The sequence below is a fragment of the Neoarius graeffei genome, chromosome 1, assembly GCF_027579695.1.
Source record: "Neoarius graeffei isolate fNeoGra1 chromosome 1, fNeoGra1.pri, whole genome shotgun sequence".
NCBI lineage: Eukaryota > Metazoa > Chordata > Actinopteri > Siluriformes > Ariidae > Neoarius > Neoarius graeffei.
This window is the reverse complement of record NC_083569.1, coordinates 64,283,210-64,306,687: the sequence shown is the minus strand read 5'-3', so window position 1 is coordinate 64,306,687 and position 23,478 is coordinate 64,283,210. Positions and strand designations below refer to the sequence as shown.

The window sequence follows — 23,478 nt, the reverse complement described above, 5'->3', positions numbered from 1 at the left end:
CTACCTTCATGTGAATGTTCTCCAGGTTTTCTGCGTCAGTGTTTGGGGAACCTTCTTTTGGATCAAGAATTCTGGCTGAATGCTTTAGACCAGAAGGACTCAGGAATTGAGATCTCAATTAAAGAGGAGGCTCTTAATCAGATGTACAAAGGCTTTCTAATGCAAGAAGGTAGTACGGTATATGCTTGTTCCTTCTTGTAAATTCCAGTAAAAGCCTCCTTAGTTCCCTGGATAATCAGTATTTCAAGAAAAACACTTTATTAGACTGATACCAGCACAATACAGTGTTTATTGTGGATTCTATTTCAGGCTCGTTTTTTGGGAATTGTACAGTGAATCAAATGTTTGACAGCTCTACATCAGGCAGTGATCTTTATCTTGAGAAGGGTGATATTGCTCTGTTTGAGCCTCCATTCCTGGGCTCGGGTTGGACTGTGCTATCCTTGGCAGATGGATCAAGAGGGACTAAAGCACAGCCAGCACTAGAACCTGTCATTCCATTTCATGAGTAAGTGGAGTAGAGTGGCGCTCAGTAAATATTCACCCACTGCTGATTCATCAATTTCTCTTCTCTTTTGCTTTAGGTGGTTTCTAAAGTCCTGTCCTGAGTGGGTTTTGGTAGGCAGTGGAAAAACATGCTGTGATCTCCCATTTCAAATAGGTAAGAAAACACTGATGCAGTGTTTATAATATAATGTTACACAGAGTTACTGAAAAGAGTAATAAAACATATCAAATCAGCTGTAGGTATCTGTGAGGCTACAGAGGTGTATGATGGTAACGGACCTGATGAGCTCAGTTTTGAGGCAGGTGATCGCATCATCATCGAAGGCCTACTGGTGACCTGTTTTGAGTGGTTCATGGGCAAGTTGGAGAGGACTGGTGATATGGGACTTGTCAAAACCAGTCTTGTAAAAGCAACTGATTCTCTTTGTGAGTAAGTGCCTGCATTTTTGGGTTTGCTGTGTGCATACACACAATATACATTTTCCAGTAACATCTCATCCTTCCGGGGTGGTACGGTGGTGTAGTGGTTAGCACTGTCGCCTCACAGCAAGAAGGTCCTGGGTTTGAGCCCAGTGGAGTTTGCATGTTCTCCCCGTGTCTGCGTGGGTTTCCTCCGGGTGCTCCGGTTTCCCCCACAGTCCGAAGACATGCAGGTTAGGCTAATTGGTGGCTCTAAATTGACCGTGCATGTGAATGGTTGGTTGTCTCTGTGTCAGCCACAGAGCTACAGATAATGGATGGATCTCATCCTTCCTTCCTTCCATCCATCCATCTATTATCTGTAGTCGCTTATCCTGTTCTACAGGGTCGCAGGCAAGCTGGAGCCTATCCCAGCTGACTATGGGCGAAAGGCGGGGCACACCCTGGACAAGTCGCCAGGTCATCACAGGGCTGACACAGAGACACAGACAACCATTCACACTCACATTCACACCTACGGTCAATTTTGAGTCACCAGTTAACCTAACCTGCATGTCTTTGGACTGTGGGGGAAACCGGAGCACCCGGAGGAAACCCACGCGGACACGGGGAGAACATGCAAACTCCACACAGAAAGGCCCTCGCCGGCCGCTGGGCTTGAACCCGGACCTTCTTGCTGTGAGGCGACAGCGCTAACCACTACACCACCGTGCCGCACCATCTCATCCTTAAATATTTTATTCCTCTTATAACACAGCAATATGTCAGCAATCATTTTTTTCTTTATTAATGGAACACACACTGTACATTCTGTGTGCTCATAGTTACACAGCACTGATGCTGGAGTCTTCTAAAAAATCTAAAGAAACATTCCCTCACAGAAACCACATCAACAACTGCACACATTTTATGTGTATGTTTGTGTTCACCATGCAGTTCCCTATGTACGTTATTACTATAGAAACAAGCAGAAGGAACCAAGTCAGAGCTGCTGTAATCGAAAATAAATCAATTCCTTCTGACCAATCAGAACAGAGCCACAACAGTGCTGTGGTATATGCATGTATGTATTTCTGTACAACTCCAAATCAGAAATCCAAAGTACAACTGAAAGATTAATTACAAATCATCGACCTGTATTGCACTAAAAACAACACGGTAGCACATTATTTGATGTTTGACCTCATGAATTTTTTTTTTTAAATAAACATTTAAATTTTGATTCTTGCAACACATTTCACCAAGTGATGAAACGTTTCAGGTGTTATTTTGTCCTGTTCTTCCTGTAAACAGGTCTTAAGGTGTGCAACCCCTGGTGAAAAATAAATGTACTTTTATTGTATATTCATATTTTCAATAGTATATTGAAAATGTACTTACACAAATTGTACTTTTTGTAAATATATAAAAAGTATACTAAGATCACGCTTTCACGCTAACACTTGTAACACACTTTAAAATAATTATACTATATTACACTTTATAGAGGGCGGCACGGTGGTGTAGTGGTTAGCGCTGTCGCCTCACAGCAAGAAGGTCCTGGGTTCGAGCCCCGGGGCCGGCGAGGGCCTTTCTGTGTGGAGTTTGCATGTTCTCCCCGTGTCTGCGTGGGTTTCCTCCGGGTGCTCCGGTTTCCCCCACAGTCCAAAGACATGCAGGTTAGGTTAACTGGTGACTCTAAATTGAGTGTAGGTGTGAATGTGAGTGTGAATGGTTGTCTGTGTCTATGTGTCAGCCCTGTGATGACCTGGCGACTTGTCCAGGGTGTACCCCGCCTTTCGCCCGTAGTCAGCTGGGATAGGCTCCAGCTTGCCTGCGACCCTGTAGAAGGATAAAGCGGCTAGAGATAATGAGATGAGATGAGACACTTTATAGAAATATACTAAAATATACTTTAAGTGAAAGTTATGTGTAATTTAGCACATAAAAGTACACTAAATACACTTCAAGTTGCACTTTTCTACAATTTAATTACAATTAAAATATATTTAGTACAAAATTAGTTGTTCCAAAATAGCATGCCTCAAGTTAACTAATCATAAACACACTTGAAGTATATTGATGATTAGTGTGGCTTCAAGTACACAAAAGTATGCTAAATTTTAGTACACTTAGCACATTTATTTTTCACCAGGGACAGTACGGGGTTGTCGATGTCATGTTTTTCATTTCAAAATTTGCCACACTCTCTCTATTGGGGACGGAAGGGGGAGAGAAACCCTCTTCTTCTGCAGCCATGCCATTGTAACGTGTGCAGAATGTGGTTTTGCATTGTCTTGTTGAAATCTCCCTAGAAAAGATGTCGTCTTGAAGGCAGCATATGTTGCTCCAAAATCTCTATTTGCTTTTCTGCATTAATGCTGCCATCACAGAAGTGTAAGTTATTTTTCCCAAGCACACTGATACACCCTGGCTTTTGGACTTGGTGCTGGTAAGAGTCTGGATGGTCCTTTTCATCTTTGCTCTGGAAAACATAGCATCCATTTCTTCCAAACAAGATCTAGACTACTGATTCGTCTGAGCACAATGCACATTTCCACTGTGTCCGAGCCTCCGAGCCCAGAGAAGTTGATGGTGCTTCTGGACACCGTTAATATAAGGCTTTCTTTTTGCACAGTAAAGTTTTAATTGGCACTTATGGATATAATTCTGTATTGTAGCGCTTGACAAAGGTTTGCCAAAGTGATCCCAAGCCTATATGATTATATCAGCTGTAGACGAATGATTGTTCTTGATGCAGTGCCATCTGAGGGATTGGAGATCACGGGTGTTCAGCTTAGGCTTGTGCCCTTGCCCTTATGCACCGAAATTCCTCCAGATTCTTTGAATCATTTAATGATATGTACTGTAGAGGGTGAAATATCCAAATCCCTTCCTATCTTTCTCTCAGGAACATTGTTTTCAAACATTTCAATAATTTTCCTCATGCATTTGTTGGCAAACTGGAAATCATCGGCCCATCTTTGTTCCTCAAAGACTTGGATACTGATTTTGTATCAAATCATGATTACAATCACCTGTTGACATCATCGGTTTCAAAGCACATTATTTGTTTTACCTCATTAATTGCCCTAAATTTCCCCGTCCCAACTGTTTTTTGGAATGTGTTGCAGGCCTGAAATGCAGGAATGGATGTATATTAACAAATGAAATGAAGTTGACCAAACAAAACATGAAACGTATACATGTTATTTACCAGCTGGGAGGTCCGTATCATGAAATACCGTGACTGAGGTCTTGAAAGTACTGACCGAGGCCCTCTGGGCTGAAGTCACGGTATTTCACCATTCACGGCTGTAATGCAAATGGCTTCCTCCTCAGTATCCAAGTGCACTTCCATGGCAGGAAAACAACTACATTTTGCCGCCTATGTCGTCCCCTATTTATACAAAACTGAGTCATTCAGGATTCAGCCATGTTTTTGCTCGGCGTTAGCAACAGTTACAGGTTTTTAGCTTTCTCCTGAAATGTTTTCTTTTATTTCTTCTTCCTCAGGGTAGTAAAACTCACTTTCGCTGTGAACACTGTCATTATCGCTGTCCATGCTGTAAAATTAATGCTATTCTCCTGAGAAATACTGGCAAAAATTTATAAGATTTCACTGGGGAACAATTTGAAAAAAATTTTCTGTTGAGTTAGATTTTTATGCTGATTAAAACTAAAATTGGCATGCTGATTCCAAAATTGCAGTCAGTTTTTTTCTAGCACATCAAGTTTTTTTCTCCACAGCTTACCCTCCAGATAAGCAAAATTCCACTGATTAGCTGTAGTAAGACTATTTGAAGGTTATGGAAGAATGTTATCAGGGTAGATGGGATGTACATATGATGGCTGACTATTGTTGGAGCATCAAACGCGATAGTCCTCAAGTTGAACACTCCAGAAAGAGCTATAAACGTAAATTTTTACCTTAACTACTTGCACAGGCGGTATGGTAGTGTAGAGGTTAGCACGGTCGCCTCACAGCAAGAAGGTTCCGGGTTCGAACCCAGCAGCTGGCGAGGGCCTTTCTGTGTGGAGTTTGCATGTTCTCCCCATGTCCGCGTGGGTTTCCTCCGGGTGCTCCGGTTTCCCCCACAATCCAAAGACATGCAGTTAGGTTAATATGGGGCGGCCTTGGGCTGAGGTGCCCTTGAGCAGGGTACCTAACCCCTGACTGCTCCCCAGGAGCTCTGGTGTGGCTGCCCACTGCTCTGGGTGTGTGCGCGCACGCGTGTTCACTGCTTCAGATGGGTTAAACGCAGAGGATGAATTTCACCGTGCTTGAAGTGTGCATGTGACGAATAAAGGTTTCTTCTTCTTGCACACAATTATAATTACAGTAGTCATATCCTTTGTAAAAACATGTTAAATAAACATTGCAGTCATGCCTGTTTCTTTCATATTTCATTGTATGTCAATATTTGTAAATTTTTATAAAACAAGCACATATGTTAAGTACAGTATTTTTCATATTTTTTAAGAAAACGGGGATCCTATAGTTCAAAAACTTGACGTGATAGAGAAAAACTGAGATCAGTTTTGGATTCCACACCCAAAAATTAGTTAAAAACAGCTGTCAGACCTAACTCAACAAAAATTGTGTTCCCCAGTGTTTTTGATATTATAAATAAATCTCATAAAAAAATGTTGACAAAAAAAAATGCTACTATGTTGTTTGTTGTTGTGAACGAGCGAGTTGCCAGAGGTCCATAACCGGGGTCCATATCGTAGGATACGGACCTGCTCGCCAGCCAATCAGAGTGCAGGATTTGATGGAAACCGGACCGCGAAAAAATAATTTGGGTTCATTGTCTGCAGTGAAATACAAGTCAAAGTAAATTTAGAAAATCACTGCTTTTTTTTTTTTTTTGCATTTTCCATACGGTCCCAAACTTTCTCTCATTTGGGGTTGTATGTATAATCAATAGCTACTTTTTTTTTTTTGTACACCTGCCCATTCATGCAATTATCCAATCAGCCAAATCATGTGGCAGCAGCACAAGAGATAAAATCATGCAGGCACAGGTTAAGCGCTTCAGTTCATCTTTACATCAAACATCAGAATGTGGAAAAAGTGTGATCTCACTCAGTGACTGTGGGATGGCTGTTGGTACAGGATGGACTGGTTCGAGCATTTCAGAAACCATAGTTCTGGGATTTTTATGCACAACAGTCCCCATAGTTTACACAGTGGTGTGGAAAAAAAAAACCACTCAGTGAGCAGCAGTTCTGCAAATGGAAATGCTTGCTGATGATATAGCAGAGAATAATGGCCAGACTGATAGGAAGTAACTCAAATAACAATCCTTTACAAATGTGGTGAGCAGAAATGAATCTCAGGAAGACAGTGAAACTTGAGGTGGATGGGCTACAACAGCAGAAGACCACACTGGGTTTCATTCCTGTTAGCCAAGAACAGGAATCCAAGGCAAAAGTGAGCTCAAAGAAAACTGGACGGCTGAAAGAGAGCTGACGCATTTCACTCTCTTTTCTCAATAATATTACTCTACTGCCACATGATTTGATGGCTTATTAATTGCATGAATGAGCAGATGTACAGGTGTTCCTCAAAGTTGCCAGTGAGTGTATGATCACTTAAGTATGCACTATTTTAATAACAGATCTGCTGAAATCTTCATGAAGCAAGACGACAGAAAAATCTTCAACTTGGAACAAGAGAAGATTAAAAAGGAAGCTATCGCTTTCTTAAAGAAAACCTGCCAAAGCAATGTTGCTACAGTCTACAAACTTGGTAAGCTGTTATTATTCTGTGCCCTAATCATATTAAATTAAATTACTGCAGGATACCAACATCTATAATCAATAACCACTTAGTCAGGATGATGCTAACATACTGCTGTAAGCACTGTTGCAGACTTTGGTTGAAGAAGTCAGAAACCATTATCTTCAAGATTTTATTCGAAAACAAATAGATATTACATAATAATGAAACATCCAAATACCAGTAAGCCATGGTCGTACCCTATACATCACAGTCAGCTTTTTTATGTTCTGCAAAAATCCTCCGATTCATCTCAACCAAGTGAAGAACTAAAACTACGTAACTGAGTAAGGATGAACTTTATTATGCTGCTTTAAACATTCTGAAAGTAATCTCATTCTAACTAGGATTCTTATAGAGCAGCATTACCCAAATCAGTGTACTGCATCAACAGCTATTCATTAACAGATAAACAATTAACTTAATGCAAATATCTGAAACTAGTAATTGTAAAAGGAGGCTAAGTTAGGAGCTGCAAATCAGTGTAACACATTGTAAGAGAACATTTCCATTACATGCTCAATTTCCAAGGAAGAACTCTTGGAGCTCTGACACCAGGGGTCAAACTTTGGGTCGTAGCTGGCTCAGTCCTGAGGAGAGGGAGGAAAAAAAAACCAAATAAGCCTGTAAGCACTTTTATGAACCTATTAACACCAAAAAAATCTATGGTGGAGTCAGAATTTCATTCCTCACCCTCATTTAAAGAGTAGCACAGAGTCTCAGTATGAAACCTACACTGCTTGACCTCTAACAGTCTGGCATTTTATCACACTCACCGATCTTGGGTGGAGTTGTGGATTTGTGAGGTTGAAATTCCCCAGACAAATGGTGTTGCTGGTGTTCCCGACTCTTCCTCCTCTGTAGCGGAAAAGTGTTCGTTAATCAGAAACTCTACCTGTAAGCCTACTCGATTCACAGTTTCTTCAACACATGAATAATTGCTATTTACCACCATTTAACCTTGTTAGAGTACAACGCCAAGTCCAACGAAGTTGGGGACACTGTAAAACGTGAATAAAAACAGAGTGTAATGACTTATAAATCATGGAACCCTTATACAGTGGTGCTTGAAAGTTTGTGAACCCTTTAGAATTTTCTATATTTCTGCATAAATATGACCTAAAACAACATCAGATTTTCACACAAGTCCTAAAAGTAGATAAAGAGAACCCAGTTAAACAAATGAGACAAAAATATTATACTTGGTCATTTATTTATTGAGGAAAATTATCCAATATTACATATGTGAGTGGCAAAAGTATGTGAACCTCTAGGATTATTTGAATTTGAAGGTGAAATTACAGTCAGGTGTTTTCAATCAATGGGATGACAATCAGGTGTGAGTGGGCACCCTGTTTTATTTAAAGAACAGGGATCTATCAAAGTCTGATCGTCACAACACGTTTGTGGAAGTGCATCATGGCATGAACAAAGGAGATTTCTGAGGACCTCAGAAAAAGCATTGTTGATGCTCATCACGCTGGAAAAGGTTACAAAACCGTCTCTAAAGAGTTTGGACTCCACCAATCCACAGTCAGACAGATTGTGTACAAATGGAGGAAATTCAAGACCATTGTTACCCTCCCCAGGCGTGGTCGACCAACAAAGATCACTCCAAGAACAAGGCGTGTAATAGTCGGCGAGGTCACAAAGGACCCCAGGGTAACTTCTAAGCAACTGAAGGCCTCGCTCACATTGGCTAATGTTAATGTTCATGAGTCCATCATCAGGAGAACATTGAACAACAATGGTGTGCATGGCAGGGTTGCAAGGAGAAAGCCACTGCTCTCCAAAAAGAACATTGCTGCTTGTCTGCAGTTTCCTAAAGATCATGTGGACAAGCCAGAAGGCTATTAGAAAAATATTTTGTGGATGAATGAGACCAAATTAGAACTTTTTGCTTTAAATGAGAAGCATTATGTTTGGAGAAAGGAAAACACTGCATTCCAGCATAAGAACCTTATCCCATCTGTGAAACATGGTGGTGGTAGTATCATGGTTTGGGCCTGTTTTGCAGCATCTGGGCCAGGACGGCTTGCCATCATTGATGGAACAATGAATTCTGAATTATACCAGCGAATTCTACAGGAAAATGTCAGGAAATCTGTTCATGAACTCAATCTCAAGAGAAGGTGGGTCATGCAGCAAGACAACAACCCTAAGCACACAAGTCGTTCTACCAAAGAATGGTTAAAGAAGAATAAAGTTAATGTTTTGGAATGGCCAAGTCAAAGTCCTGACCTTAATCCAATGGAAATGTTGTGGAAGGACCTGAAGCGAGCAGTTCATGTGAGGAAACCCACCAACATCCCAGAGTTGAAGCTGTTCTGTATGGAGGAATGGGCTAAAATTCCTCCAAGCCGGTGTGCAGGACTGATCAACAGTTACCGGAAACGTTTAGGTGCAGTTATTGCTGCACAAGGGGGTCACACCAGATACTGAAAGCAAAGGTTCACATCCTTTTGCCACTCACTGATATGTAATATTGGATCATTTTCCTCAATAAATAAATGACCAAGTAAGCTATTTTTGTCTCAATTGATTAACTGGGTTCTCTTTATCTACTTTTAGGACTTGTGTGAAAATCTGATGTTTTAGGTCATATTTATGCAGAAATATAGAAAATTCTAAAGGGTTCACAAACTTTCAAGCACCACTGTATTTCATTGAAAATAGTACAAAGACAACATAGTAAATGATGAAACTGAGAAAGCTTATTTTTTGAAAAATATATGACCGCAGGACAGTTTTCCACTTCATCTCAGTCCATCTTAAAAGAGCTCGGGCCCAGAGAATGCGGTGGTGTTTCTGGATATTGTTTATATCTGGTTTCATGGGTGCAAGTATAACATTTTCAAAAACCTGAAAAGTCTGACAAAGTCAGATGTGCATGGCGCAGCCATGCGGGGGGTGAGCCCCCCTTAGGGCTTGAAAAAAAAAATTTAAATTACAAGTTAAAATAGTTGTCTCTCATGCAATCTCATGCAAACATTTATAATATTAAAAGTTATATGATTTGCAAATTCACATCAATTTATGTGAATTTATGTGAATTTATTATCAATTTATGGCCACATGTCTTTATGTCCTCAGAAACTCCTGGATTTTAGCAAATAAGATTCAGCTTTTTCCATATACAAAAATATCTATATTTTATAATCCATTACTGACTACAAATGAGTTTTCAACCTAACAACCACATTAGAAAAGATGATAAAAAAGCGAACAAACTTATTTCAAGACCTGCCTTACTTTTATTTGATAATTGAAAGGTAATCAAATGTAAAAAAAAAAAAATGTTTATAAAAGCAGATACTTGTGATGAATAATTTCAATTCTAGAAGAAAGCACATTGCATTTGCACATCACACAATATCAGATGACAATTTAAATCACCAATAAATGTTTTGAATTCACTTATTACTACATAGCACAAAAATCAGAAGTGATTAGTCTCATCGGCGTGACTTTTAAGTCCCTTCTTCCCGCTGGAGCTGTACTTGATAGTCTTTGAACAGCAGTCACAACTCCCGGGACGTCCGGTTTTCTCAGCCATATTCCCCATTTGTCACCATTTTTGTCACACTCGCTTAACCATTCCCATCTCCATTTATTTCTAGATGTCTTTTCTAATTCTTTTGTATTGGAGCCTTTCGATAAAAACTTCATTTTGACATATTTTGATCAGCAACCAGAGGCAAAGCACGTGGATCTGTCGCAATGGAGGGAAGCAAAATAAGGCTTATTATAAAAAGCTGAAGTTTCATTGGACGGCAGTTAACAGTGAGCCAATCAAAAGCACCCTTCTAACTTGCACCAAAAGAAACGGCGACTCATGGGAATAGCTGTGTTGATTTGGTCGAACAACGTGCTACGTGCGTGAAACATGACATCACATGTATAACACCGTGAAACAACGGGCTAGTCAGGACCGCTCGTCAGTGAGCGGCGTATAAATTGAATGAGGTTTGTGGCGAAGATGAGATGATAAGATTTGTCTCGTGCAGAGACTGTACCGCGGTAACCCGGCAATACGCTGACAGTGAGAGGGCCACCGCCCGAAAATCTCAACGGGTTTACACGATTTGGAAAAAGGACTTTTTCAGAACCGAAAAAAACAGAGCTTCCGGCACATGCTGGAAAACTTGCACCCATGTGGTTTGAACTTGCATTTGTGGATGCAGTAATGAACTGTTTTCACAGATGATGGTTTTCTGAAGTGTTCCTGAGCCCATACAGTGATTTCCACTACAGACCCGTGTCTGCTTTTAACGCAGTGTCTCCTGAGGGCCTGAAGATCACAGCCATCCAGTGTCAGTTTTCAGCCTTGTCTCTTACATACAGAGATTTCCCCAGGTTCTCTGAATCTTTTAATGATATTATGGACCAAAGATGATGTGATTCCCAAATTCTTTGCAATTTTACATTGAGGAACGTTATTCTTAAAATTTTTGCACTGTTTGCCAATGCAGTCTTTCACAGAGCAGTGAACCCCTCCCCATCTTTACTTCTGATACCCCTTTTCCACCAAATCAGTTCCAGGGCTGGTTTGGGGCCAGTGCTGGTGCTGGTTCACAACTCGTTCAACTTGCGAGCCAGCTGAGAACCAGTTTGCTTTTCCATAGCTCGCGGGGCTAAGCGGAGCCACGTCTTTATGTCGCTGTATACGTCAGTTACGTCGCTACATTTGCATAAACCTTGGCGCGAATATCGAAGCAAAAACAACACGGAAGAAGCAGCAGCGGCAACAACAACAACAATAATAAATGACTTCGCGTTTGTACAGCTGCTGCTTCTCGTCGCTTAAAAATGGCGATCTTTCACGGTCTTGTTATTGTTGTTGGTCTTAACAACTCCGCCCCCCTGCTGACGTAAGCGGTTCTTTCCTCTGGCCCAGCAGAGAGTTGGTGCTAGCCTGGAACCAGTTTTTCTGGCCCCAGAGCCAGTTCTTTGTCAGTGGAAACAGAAAACCCGGTTCCAAACTAAGCACTGGCCCCGAACCAGCCCTGGAACTGCTTTGGTGGAAAAGGGGCATGAGAGACTCTACCTCTTTTTATGCCCCATCATGTTACTGACCTGTTGCCAATGAACCTTTTTTTTTTTTTTAAGCAAACAATGCACAACTTTTCCAGTCTTTTGCTGCCCCTGTCCCAACTTTTTTGAAACATGTTACTGGCCCTAAATTCCAAATGAGCATATTAAAAACAAATTTCTCAGTTTCAACATTTGATATGGTGTCTTTGTATAATTTTCAATGGTATACGGGGTTTCCATGATTTGCAAATCGCTGCATTCTGTTTTTATTTGTGTGTTACACAGCGTCCCAAACTTTTTGGAATTGGGGTTGCAATTATGCTAGTGACTAAGAAATAAGGAGAGGAAGGACAGTGTAATATAGACAGGACAGAAGCTGACCTTGGTCCCAGTCTTCATCACACACAGGAATAGTCCAGGTGCTGACAGGAACCTGAAATTTGCGCTGGGTGTCATCAGTTACCGCTGAAATTAATCCGAAAATGACGTTTAAATGAGCTTTGCTGGTGTAAAACATAAAATGCTGTATCATTTAGTCAGCCACAAAATTGTATAAGGTCTTACCATAGTCAGTATTTAAAGAGCACCTGTCCATGCAGGTAGACATGTGATGTGACAGCTCGTGTTTGGGCATAAGGTGGCGAGCATTAAACGGGCACGTCCACAATTGACTGGCCAGCTGAGGATTGTTCTGAAAAAGATACGAGAGCTCATTTCATCTTTCATACTTTATGTACCAACAGATTATTCATGCATCTTTACATAGATAATAATGAAGGTAGGATTAACAATACTCTCTCTGTGAACGTTTTTAAAAATCATACGATGATGGAATGTAGAAACCTAAAGGAATGGATTAATGCTACAGTATTAAAATGCTTTCACTGTGCAAGGGCTTTGGATGATGGTATTTACATTTTGAGACAGTAATCATTTTTGAAAACAGCATCAGATTGGGGGCACAGTCGTCCAGCACATAGTGTTGCTGCCTCACAGCCCCAAGAACCCCAGTTCAATTCTAAACTCAGATTATTGTCTGTGTGGAGGTTCACATGTTCTCCTTGGGTCTGCATAGGTTTCCTCCAGGTTCTCCGATTTTCTCCCACTTCCCAAAAACAGCCCAGTAAACAAACAGGTGACCCTAAATTGCCCATAGGTGTAAGTAAGTGTGCATTACACCATTCACACTTGCACTCAAAACTGCTTATTTAGTGCTATTATGCTGTAATGATATCGTGAGGGAATGGAAGCAAAATGGTAAAGTCGGAATGTTAATCTATCCCCTGGTGACCTAGTAACGTTACCAAGGATCTTTTCCTACGGCTCCAGTGGGAATTGGAACCATTGGATTAACGTGTTGTGACCAGTCATGACGCTGCTGGTGGTGACGTGAATGATGCAGTGATATTGGGACGAAACTACTGTAAAGTGACTAGCAGCAAATTCAAAACGTTGTATTGTAGAAATATGTTTTTGTGAAACAAAATCGTTATAAATGGCCTTTGCTTGAACAAAATAAACGTTCAGAAGCAGGAAGAGAACTCCCTCAACAGGGACATGATGTTGCTTGAATGATACCATGTTGCTAACTAAATAGCTAATGTCTCAGCTTGGGCTTTTCACGAGAATATGGATTTTCCATCTCATGAATTATACGTCATAACCAGTCTTGCATGTTTAAGGTTCGTGCGCTGTAGCATCTTGTGATATACAGACAGGTGGGAATACACGACATTACATTACAGACATTTCGCAGATGCTGTTATCCAGAGTGACGTACAACATACCCAGTGCAGCCTGGGGAGCAGTTGGGGGTTAGGCGCCTTGCTTAAGGGGACTTCAGCCATTCCTGCTAGTCCAGGGAATCGAACTGAAAACCTTTTGGGCCCAAAGATGCTTTTCTAACAATTAGGCCACGGCTTCCCCCATGTTGTTACACACTTGTTACTTTACTGTTATGGAAGACTGAGTGGGAATGAAAATTTCACACAGGAATGGCTATCCCGTGTTGTTTTTACTGGATACATTAGTGGGTTTTGTATGTGAAAAAAGCCTTAAATGTGTGTGTCCTGCAATGTATTGACATCCCGTACAGGGTGTATCCCTTCCATGTGCCCAGTGTTCCCAGGATGAAATACCTGCTGAAGATGAATGAATGAGCTATGTGGAAGAAGGTTCTTCCATGTCATGGAACGTGTATAAAAACTTTTATTATCCGATGTTAATCATCACCTTAATAGAGAAAAATAGATTCATACCCACCTTCTTGCACTTGATGAGATGGTAGGGAAAGCGACATGCCCGGATTTTATGATTAGCGTCATAAGGGCACAGAAGCAATTTGTCAGGGTCACAGTAATCATCTGGTGCAAATAAATAAGTAAGTAAGTAAATAAAATAGGTAGGTAAGTAAATAAGTAAAGTACAACCCCAATTCCAGAAAAGCTGGGACGCTGTGTAAACTGTAAAAACAGAATGCGATAATTCACAAATCATGGAAACCCTATATTTCATTGAAAATAGTACAAACATATCAAAATGTTGAAACTGAAAAATTATTGGTTTTTGAAAAATATATACACTCATTTTGAATTTGATGTCACAACACATTTCAAAAAGGTTGGGGCAGGGGCATGTTTACCACTGTGTTGCATCACCTTTACTTTTAACAACACTTTGTAAACGTTTGGGAACCGAGGAGACCAACTGCTGAAGTTTTGAAAGAGAAATGTTGTCCCATTCTTGCCTGATATACAATTTCAGTTGCTCAACAGTTCGGGGTCTCCTTTGTTGTATTTTACGCTTCATAACACGCCAAATGTTTTAAATGGGATATAGGTCTAGACTATAGGCAGGCCAGTTTAGCACCCAGACTCTTACTACAGAGCCATGCAGTTGTAATATGTGCAGAAAGCAGTTTGGCATTGTCTTGCTGAAAGAAGGAAGGCCTTCCCTGGAAAAGATTTTGTCTGGATGGCAGCATATTGCTCTGAAACGTGTATATATCATTCAGCATTAATGATGCCTTCCCAGATGTACAAGCTACGGTACCTATGTCATATGCACTAATGCACCCTCATACCATTACAGATGCTGCATTTTGAACTGTGCACTGATAAGCTGGATGGTTCCTCTCCTCTTTAGCCTGAAGGACGTAGTGTCCATGATTTCTAAAAAGAATTTTTTCTACTTTTGATTCGTCAGACCTCGGGACAATTTTCCACTTCACCTCAGTCCATCGTAAAAGAGCTCAGGCCCAGAGAAGGTTACGGTGTTTCTGGATAATGTTTATATTTGGCTTTAACTTGCATTTGTGGATGCAGTAATGAACTGTTTTCTGAAGTGTTCCTGAGCCCATACAGTGATTTCCACTACAGACACATGTCTGCTTTTAATGCAGCGTCACCTGAGGGCCTGAAGATCACAGGCATCCAATGTCAGTTTTCAGCCTTGTCTCTTGCGTACAGAGATTTCTCTGGATTCTCTGAATCTTTTAAATTATATTATGTACAATAGATGTGATCCCCAAATTCTTTGCAATTTTACATTGAGGAACGGTATTACTTCTGAAAATCGGAGATTTTTGCAAGTATGTTGATCTGTCCATTTGCTTGTTGGTGCTCTAGCGTTGCAATTTCTTGACCAATCTTCACCAAAATGCACAGGACAACTCACTAGGATCACACAAAGACATCATTAGTTTTTGATGGGTCAAGGTCAAAGTCACCAAGGTCAAATCTTGTAAAAACTCCTAATCGGCTATAACTTCCGTTTCTTTGTGATTTTCACAAGTATCATGCTCTGCACGACTTTTCATTCTTAAAATTGTTGCACTCTTTCACAGAGCAGTGAACCCCTCCCCATCTTTACTTCTGAGAGACTCCGCCTCTCCAGGATGCTCTTTTTTTAATACCCAATCATGTTACTGACCTGTTGCCAATTAATCAAAGTAGGTTTTTTTTTTTAAGCATTACACAACTTTTTCAGTCTTTTGTTGCCCCGTCCCAACTTTTCTGAAATGTGTTGCTGACATCAAATTCAAAATGAGCATATGACGCGGTACGCGGTGGTCCGGATCACCGTATTTTCCATACAAAACGAGGGCATTAATTAATTATTTTTCCTGGATTGTGGTCCGGTTCACCGTATGCTGTATTATATTACGATATAAATAAAAACTTACCAAAATCATACTGTGTTTGTCATTTAATACGAGTTTTTTTACAAAGTCGTACATCATTTGTTATTTTTTCTCAAACCGGAAGAGAAATGCATGCGTAAAACACACGCGCAATAAAAGATACCAGTTCTAACGCATGTAAAAAAGCGGGAGCTGCCACGAGGGAAGTGAAAAATAATTTTACCAACTTTCGTCATTATGTCTCAGGGTGGTTATGAAACCATGCAACATCACAGTAAGACTTTTTATTTGTCTTCTGAACTTGGTGGTCCGGACCACACCTGAAAACGGCGTGGTCCGGACCACAACGGTAGTCCGGACCACCGCGTACCGCGTCATATATTAAAAAACAATAATAAAACATCTCAGTTTCAACATTTGATATGTTGTCTTTGTACTATTTTTAATGAAATATAGGGTTTCCATGATTTGCAAATCTTCACATTCTGTTTTTATTTATATTTTACACAATGTCACAACTTTTTTGGAATTGGGGTTGTAAGCAGAAGTGGACAAAGTACCCAACTTCATTACTTAAGTCAAGGTACAGATCCCACTGGTCAAACGTTACTCTGATACAAGTGAAAGTTGTCCAGTCAAATTGTTACTCAAGTTAAAGTACTGAAGTACTTGCTTTAAAAAAATACTTAAGTATTAAAACATGTTTGTGAAGATTCTCAGTCATCCAGGTCATAGTAAACTGTGGGTGGTAAAAGAGAGCAACTGGACTTGCTTGAAGATTCTTGAAGATCTTTCACCTCTCATCCAAAAGGCTTCTTCAGTTCTCATCTCATCTCATTATCTCTAGCCGCTTTATCCTTCTACAGGGTCGCAGGCAAGCTGGAGCCTATCCCAGCTGACTACGGGCGAAAGGCGGGGTACACCCTGGACAAGTCGCCAGGTCATCACAGGGCTGACACATAGACACAGACAACCATTCACACTCACATTCACACCTACGGTCAATTTAGAGTCACCAGTTAACCTAACCTGCATGTCTTTGGACTGTGGGGGAAACCGGAGCACCCGGAGGAAACCCACACGGACACGGGGAGAACATGCAAACTCCGCACAGAAAGGCCCTCGCCGGCCACGGGGCTCGAACCCGGACCTTCTTGCTGTGAGGCGACAGCGCTAACCACTACCTTCTTCAGTTCTGTCTGACTAATAGGGAGTATCAGGTATTTATCCTCTCATGGATGAAAAGCAATCCTAAGATTGGCATCGAGGTCTACCGGAAACCCATACACACAGACCAGTACCTACTCTTCGACTCACACCACCCACTGGAACACAAATTGGGGGTCATTAGGACCTTGCAACACAGGGCTCAGAACATTCCTACAACGGTAGAGGGAAAAGAGAAGGAGCAGAATCACATCAAGAAAGCACTTCAGAACTGCAGGTATTCCAACTGGGCTTTCTTCAAGAGCAGAAAAAGGAACATAACGGACAAGGAGGATAACAGGAACGTTGTCATTCCCTACATTTCTGGTCTATCTGAGAAACTCAGGAGGATCTTCTATAAACACAACATTCCGGTACATTTCAGACCCAGTAACACCCTGAAGCAGAAACTGGTCCACCCTAAGGACAGAATAGCCAGACACAAACAGGACAACGTAGTGTATGCAATTCAATGCAGTGAGGAATGCATAGACTCGTATATTGGGGAACAAAACAACCGCTTCACAGGCACATGGCTTAACACAGGAGAGCCAGTTCCTCAGGCCAGGACTCTGCTGTCTATCTTCATCTTAACAACAAAGGAGACTCATTTCAGGATTGCAATGTACGCATTTTAGCCAGAGAGGATCGTTGGTATGAGCGAGGAGTTAAAGAAACCATTTGTGTCAACCTGGAACGGCCATCACTGAACAGAGGTGGTGGTCTAAGACACCATTTATCAGCCACTGAGAAGTCTTTGGCACACTTCCCAGACAACTGAATGCACCCCAAAACCCAGCTGTTTTCAGTGACTCACAGGAGGACAGAGAGAACCAACAATCCACTGATCACCCCAACAACTCTCGAGGCCGTTCACACCCAGCCCCCAGTGACCCACACCAACAGGATGACTCAATGACACCTTAGGATTGCTTTTCATCCATGAGAGGATAAATACCTGATTCTCCCTATTATACCCTGTCCACACTAGGGATTTTGTACTGATACGATACTACTTTCGTACCCCAACACCTGTCCACACTAGCAACTATACCGGTACTGTAGCGGTATAACTGTATCGGTACGAAACCTACAAATGTATGGGTTTCGTACTGGTACAGTATTGGTACTGTAGCGCTTCGCTGTAGTGTGGACAGATGAAGCGGTTCTGTATCGATACAAATATAATGCACAAGCGCAATGAACCATTCCTACTTCTTCCAGCAATACGCACGTGCTTTCCAGCTGTAAATAAAACGTCAAAATGGCTCAAAACGACCATGGAGCTGCATGGAGCAAAGAAAGGGGGGAAAAAAGGAGGAAGAAAGTGAGGAAGAGGGGAAAAGGGACAGAAAGGGAGGGAAAGAGAAAGGAAGAGGGAGAAAGTGAGGGGAAGACAAGGGAAGAGGGAGAAAGGGAGATTCATTTTCTTTGTTTCTTTCTCAACTGCCTTGCGCGTTTTATACGAGTCGACTGAATAAATGACCACCAGAAATACAGACTGTACATTGACAACAAAAAGCACACACATTGTTTCATCCGCCATATTCTCGGAAGGAAGTTACTCAGTAACCATGGAAACATTTTGCGCAAGCGCATTTCAACTACCGTGAAAGAAAACCGCAAACATTTCTCGCTAGTGTGGACAGATGCACTAAACTGTACCGGTATACTTTGTATCGACACAGTTATACCACTTTCGTACCAGTATAAGTGTGAACACAGCATTAGTCAGACAGAACTGAAGAGGCCTTTCAGATGAGCGGTGAAACGTCTTCAAGCAAGTCCAGTTGCTCTCTTTTACCACCCACAGTTAAGTATTAAAAGCACATTTTCTGTCAACACATCGTTGTATTATTGCCACAGCGTAGTTATTGCAACGTTATCGCTAGCTCTAAAAGCACAGACAACTTCATTGCAAACTTTCTCTTGGAGTAAAACGTTTATATACCTCAATATCCTACCGCAGGTTGGACAGCGAGTTTTTGTAGGCCGTGATGTGGTTCGTTTTAGGTAAACAAAGCAAACATTTAAAACGAAACAACTCTTTGTACCTTTCAGAAAACTGAAACATGGGTTCATAGGCCATGGGTGTGTGTGCGTTCCCCAGAAAAAACGCCTCTTTCCATTCTGCCATCAACTGATCCGAGTTGAAATAAAGCTGCTGAGAAATAATTGAACTTGATTCTATACAGACTATGGACGAGACGAGATCCTAGTGATTACTGACAGGCTGTCTCAGTGTCACCTGCGAAAAAAACAATCACTTTCAAAGCTGCTTCAGAGTAATGAGTAACGAGGACCTTGATAGAGGGGCGGCATGGTGGTGTAGTGGTTAGCAAGAAGCTAACACTCACAGCAAGAAGGTTCTGGGTTCGAGCCCAGCAGCCGGCAAGGGCCTTTCTGTGTGGAGTCTGCATGTTTTCTCCATGTGGGTTTCCTCCGGGTGCTCCGGTTTCCCCCACAGTCCAAAGACATGCAGGTTAGGTTAACTGGTGACTCTAAATTGACCGTAGGTGTGAATGTGAGTGTGAATGGTTGTCTGTGTCTATGTGTCAGCCCTGTGATGACCTGGCGACTTGTCCAGGGTGTACCCCGCCTTTCGCCCGTAGTCAGCTGGGATAGGGTAATATCTCACTGGGCTGCGACTAGTTGGAGACGCAACAACTGCGATAAAATATGCGAATTAGCGACAATTTTCACTTGGAATCACACTGAATTGATATTCACATACTTTACCGCAATTGTTGTCTCTCCAACTAGTCGCAGGCTGTCGCAGCCTGGCTTTCCTTCGGCAGGCAGAGAAGTAAAGGAAGCCTCACAGAAACTGACTTGAAGGGTTTGCGGCACCAGCGACACATTTGCGGCTATTTTGAGAGAAATTTTGTTGCACGAATTTTTTGAACACGTTCAAAATTTCAGCGACGAAGCAGCGACACTTCGCAACTCATGCGAGGAAATTGAGAAGCCCCGCGAATGTTTCAAGACACTTTTGAAACTCTCTCGCGAATGACGTTCGCAATTTGTCGCAAGCTGTTGCAGCCCAGTGAGATACTAGCTATAGGCTCCAACTTGCCTGCGACCCTGTAGGACAGGATAAGCGGCTACAGATAACGGATGGATGGGTGGACCTTGATAGAACTGTAGTGGAGTGAAAAGTATGATTTGCCTTTCAAATGTAGTGAAGTCATACGTTTCAAAAAAAAAAAAAAATACAGATACTCAAAAAGTGTACTTAAAAAGTGCATATCACGGGTAAATTCAGAAGCAAGATCAATGTAATTCTCCTATTTCGTATTAAACGTTGGTCAAATATCTGTAACATTCTGCATTCTCTGCAATTTTTTGCCTTGCGCAATACCAGAAAAATTCAGTTGAAATCAAGCCATTTGAGGTGAATTGGTCCGCCGCTGAAAAAACTTGGCGTTTGGATTTCCCGGCAAACACTGATTTTCGTGACGTCGCGTGCGGGACGCCTCCCTCTGAATCCTACGTCAGCGCTGGTTTGTTTATGAGAAAACGACCTGGTGGTTTTCTGCAAATTTCTTCAACGTTATCGCGTAATTATTAAAATGGTTAACAGATGTATCGTAGGAGGGTGTAGCAACACCAATCTTGATGGGATTAGTACTCAGCGTTTTCCAAAAGACCGGACAATGAGAGAGAAATGGGTCTACACAGGCTGTGCACTGAAACCGTGCAAGCTCTCGCAGCCTGCTGGCGCTTCCGCAGGTGACGTCACGAATCTGGCTCCAGAGTCCCTTGGGATTTTTCCAGACGCGTTTTGTTATTTTATTTTTGTCTGCTGTAGACAGATAGCCGGGCAGCACGGTGGTGTAGTGGTTAGCACGGTCGTCTCACAGCAAGAAGGTCCGGGTTCGAGCTCCATGGCCGGCGAGGGCCTTTTTGTGAGGAGTTTGCATGTTCTCCCCGTGTCCGCGTGGGTTTCCTCCGGGTGCTCCGGTTTCCCCCACAGTCCAAAGACATGCACGTTAGGCTAACTGGTGACTCTAATGCTGTGTTCACACTTATACTGCTACGAAAGTGGTATAACTGTATCGATACAAAGTATACCGGTACAGTTTAGTGCATCTGTCCACACTAGTGAGAAATGTTTGCGGTTTTCTTTCACGGTAGTTGAAATGCGCGTGCGCAAAATGTTTCCGTGGTTACCGAGTAACTTCCTTCCGAGAATATGGCGGATGAAACAACATGTGTGTGCTTTTTGTTGTCAGTGTACAGTCTGTATTTCTGGTGGTCATTTATTCAGTCGACTCGTATAAAACGCACAAGGCAGTTGAGAAAGAAACAAAGAAAACGAATCTCCCTTTCTCCCCCCTCCCTTCTCCCCTCTTCCTCCTTTCTTCCTCCCTCTCTCCTCCCCCGTTCTCTGGTCCATGTAGCTCCACGGTCGTTTCGTTTTCACATGCGCATTATATTTGTATCGATACAGAGCCGATTCATCTGTCCACACTACAAATGAAGCGCTACAGTACTGATACTGTACCGGTATGAAACCGTTTCATACCGATACACTTATACCGCTATAGTTGCTAGTGTGGACAGGTGTTGGGGTACAAAAGTAGTTTCGTATCAGTACAAAATCCCTAGTGTGGACAGGGTATAAATTGAGCGTAGGTGTGAATGTGAGTGTGAATGGTTGTCTGTGTCTATGTGTCAGCCCTGTGATGACCTGGCGACTTGTCCAGGGTGTACCCCGCCTTTCGCCCGTAGTCAGCTGGGATAGGCTCCAGCTTGCCTGCGACCCTGTAGAACAGGATAAAGCGGCTAGAGATAATGAGATGAGACATGTACAGTACTCAAGTAAATGTACTTTGTTACTGTCCACCTCTGTATTTTACACAGTGCCCTAACTTTTTTGGAACTGGGGTTGTGAGTGAGTGATTGAGTCAGTGGCAGGTTATTCAGGCTAGCAGGAAGAGTTCAGTACTATTTTACTTCCTGTAAAATATTTTACTTCCTGTAAAATACCAAGAGTGAATCCCTCATCACCTCTTCATGTAAACATTACCTTGCTCTTCTTCCCAGCGAGGAAGTGAGACTTTAGGTTTAGGCGATGAGTCCCTGCGGTTCTTTGACCTTTTCGATGACATCCCTGTAATATTCCCACTGTATGACATCCACAAGCTGCTCACCTAAAACTTGTGGAGAAAAACACAAAAGTCTTTTCACATGATGACCATCAGCTCGATTAGCATCATGGCGCCTCTCAAATCACCTTTGGCGAATATTACATGTGGCAACGTGCTGCTGTTGTTTTAAATTGATTTACTTTTCATCTCTATGTTTGTGGTTCACAACATGCCTGCTTATTTTTTATATTTTTTTAAACTCAAATGAATTTAATTGTTAAAAACAGCGCTTACATAAATCTGACGAACCCCCAGGTTTCAAACAAGTAAACGGATGTGCTGCGCATGCGCATTATGTTCCTCCTTTTGGTTCGTTAGCTAATCGGAAGTTAGCAGGCCTTTAGCTCAGAACGAAAACAAGAAAAGTATTTCTTTCAGCCAAGAAAGCACTTTAGTTATGTTTGACAGATATTAATTAATTATCATAAATTACTCAAGAAAGAAACCCCTACACAGTTTGCTCAGTGGCTTAAAATAAAGTGGAACACAAACACCTCAGCTGTCATAACAGTATTTGGTCATTTTTAAGTAAATACTAAAATGTTCTTCTTTATCCGGAAACAGTGGGAGATACACACTTTTAAGTCAAGTTTATTTGTATAGCGCTTTTAACAATAGACATTGTCGCAAAGCAGCTTTACAGAATTTGAATGACTTTAAACATGAGCTAATTTTATCCCTAATCTATCCCCAATGAGGGCGGTACGGTGGTGTAGTGGTTAGCGCTGTCGCCTCACAGCAAGAAGGTCCGGGTTCGAGCCCCGTGGCCGGCGAGGGCCTTTCTGTGCGGAGTTTGCATGTTCTCCCCGCGTCCGCGTGGGTTTCCTCCGGGTGCTCCGGTTTCCCCCACAGTCCAAAGACCTGCAGGTTAGGTTAACTGGTGACTCTAAATTGACCGTAGGTGTGAATGTGAGTGTGAATGGTTGTCTGTGTCTATGTGTCAGCCCTGTGATGACCTGGCGACTTGTCCAGGGTGTACCCCGCCTTTCGCCCGTAGTCAGCTGGGATAGGATCCAGCTTGCCTGCGACCCTGTAGAACAGGATAAAGCGGCTAGAGATAATGAGATGAGAATGAGATCTATCCCCAATGAGCAAGCCTGTGGCGACGGTGGCAAGGAAAAACTCCCTCAGACGACATGAGGAAGAAACCTCGAGAGGAACCAGACTCAAAAGGGAACCCATCCTCATTTGAGCAACAACAGACAACATGACTAACAGTTTTAACATAAAGTCAGCTTCTTTGATGCTATAAA

General features: G+C 42.0%; 2 protein-coding genes across 2 annotated transcripts in view; one reads left to right on the top strand and one right to left on the bottom strand.

The window, feature by feature from the left end:
* The window catches only part of LOC132888380 (SH3 domain and tetratricopeptide repeat-containing protein 1), a 43,803-nt gene that overhangs the window by 4,798 nt on the left and 15,527 nt on the right, over window positions 1–23,478 (top strand). Inside the window, exons 5-9 of the mRNA XM_060924437.1 lie at window positions 26–169; window positions 310–508; window positions 585–661; window positions 742–937; window positions 6,531–6,661. Coding sequence (XP_060780420.1) covers window positions 26–169; window positions 310–508; window positions 585–661; window positions 742–937; window positions 6,531–6,661 — 747 coding nt within the window. The remainder of the gene's footprint in view (window positions 1–25; window positions 170–309; window positions 509–584; window positions 662–741; window positions 938–6,530; window positions 6,662–23,478) is intronic.
* On the bottom strand, window positions 7,203–22,186 carry LOC132888391 (gametocyte-specific factor 1). Its single transcript, XM_060924447.1, has 6 exons — window positions 22,105–22,186; window positions 13,988–14,088; window positions 12,290–12,416; window positions 12,107–12,190; window positions 7,468–7,549; window positions 7,203–7,281 (listed from the first exon to the last, which is right to left on the bottom strand). The coding sequence occupies exons 1-6, from the start codon at window positions 22,184–22,186 to the stop codon at window positions 7,203–7,205; spliced, it is 555 nt and encodes a 184-aa protein (XP_060780430.1).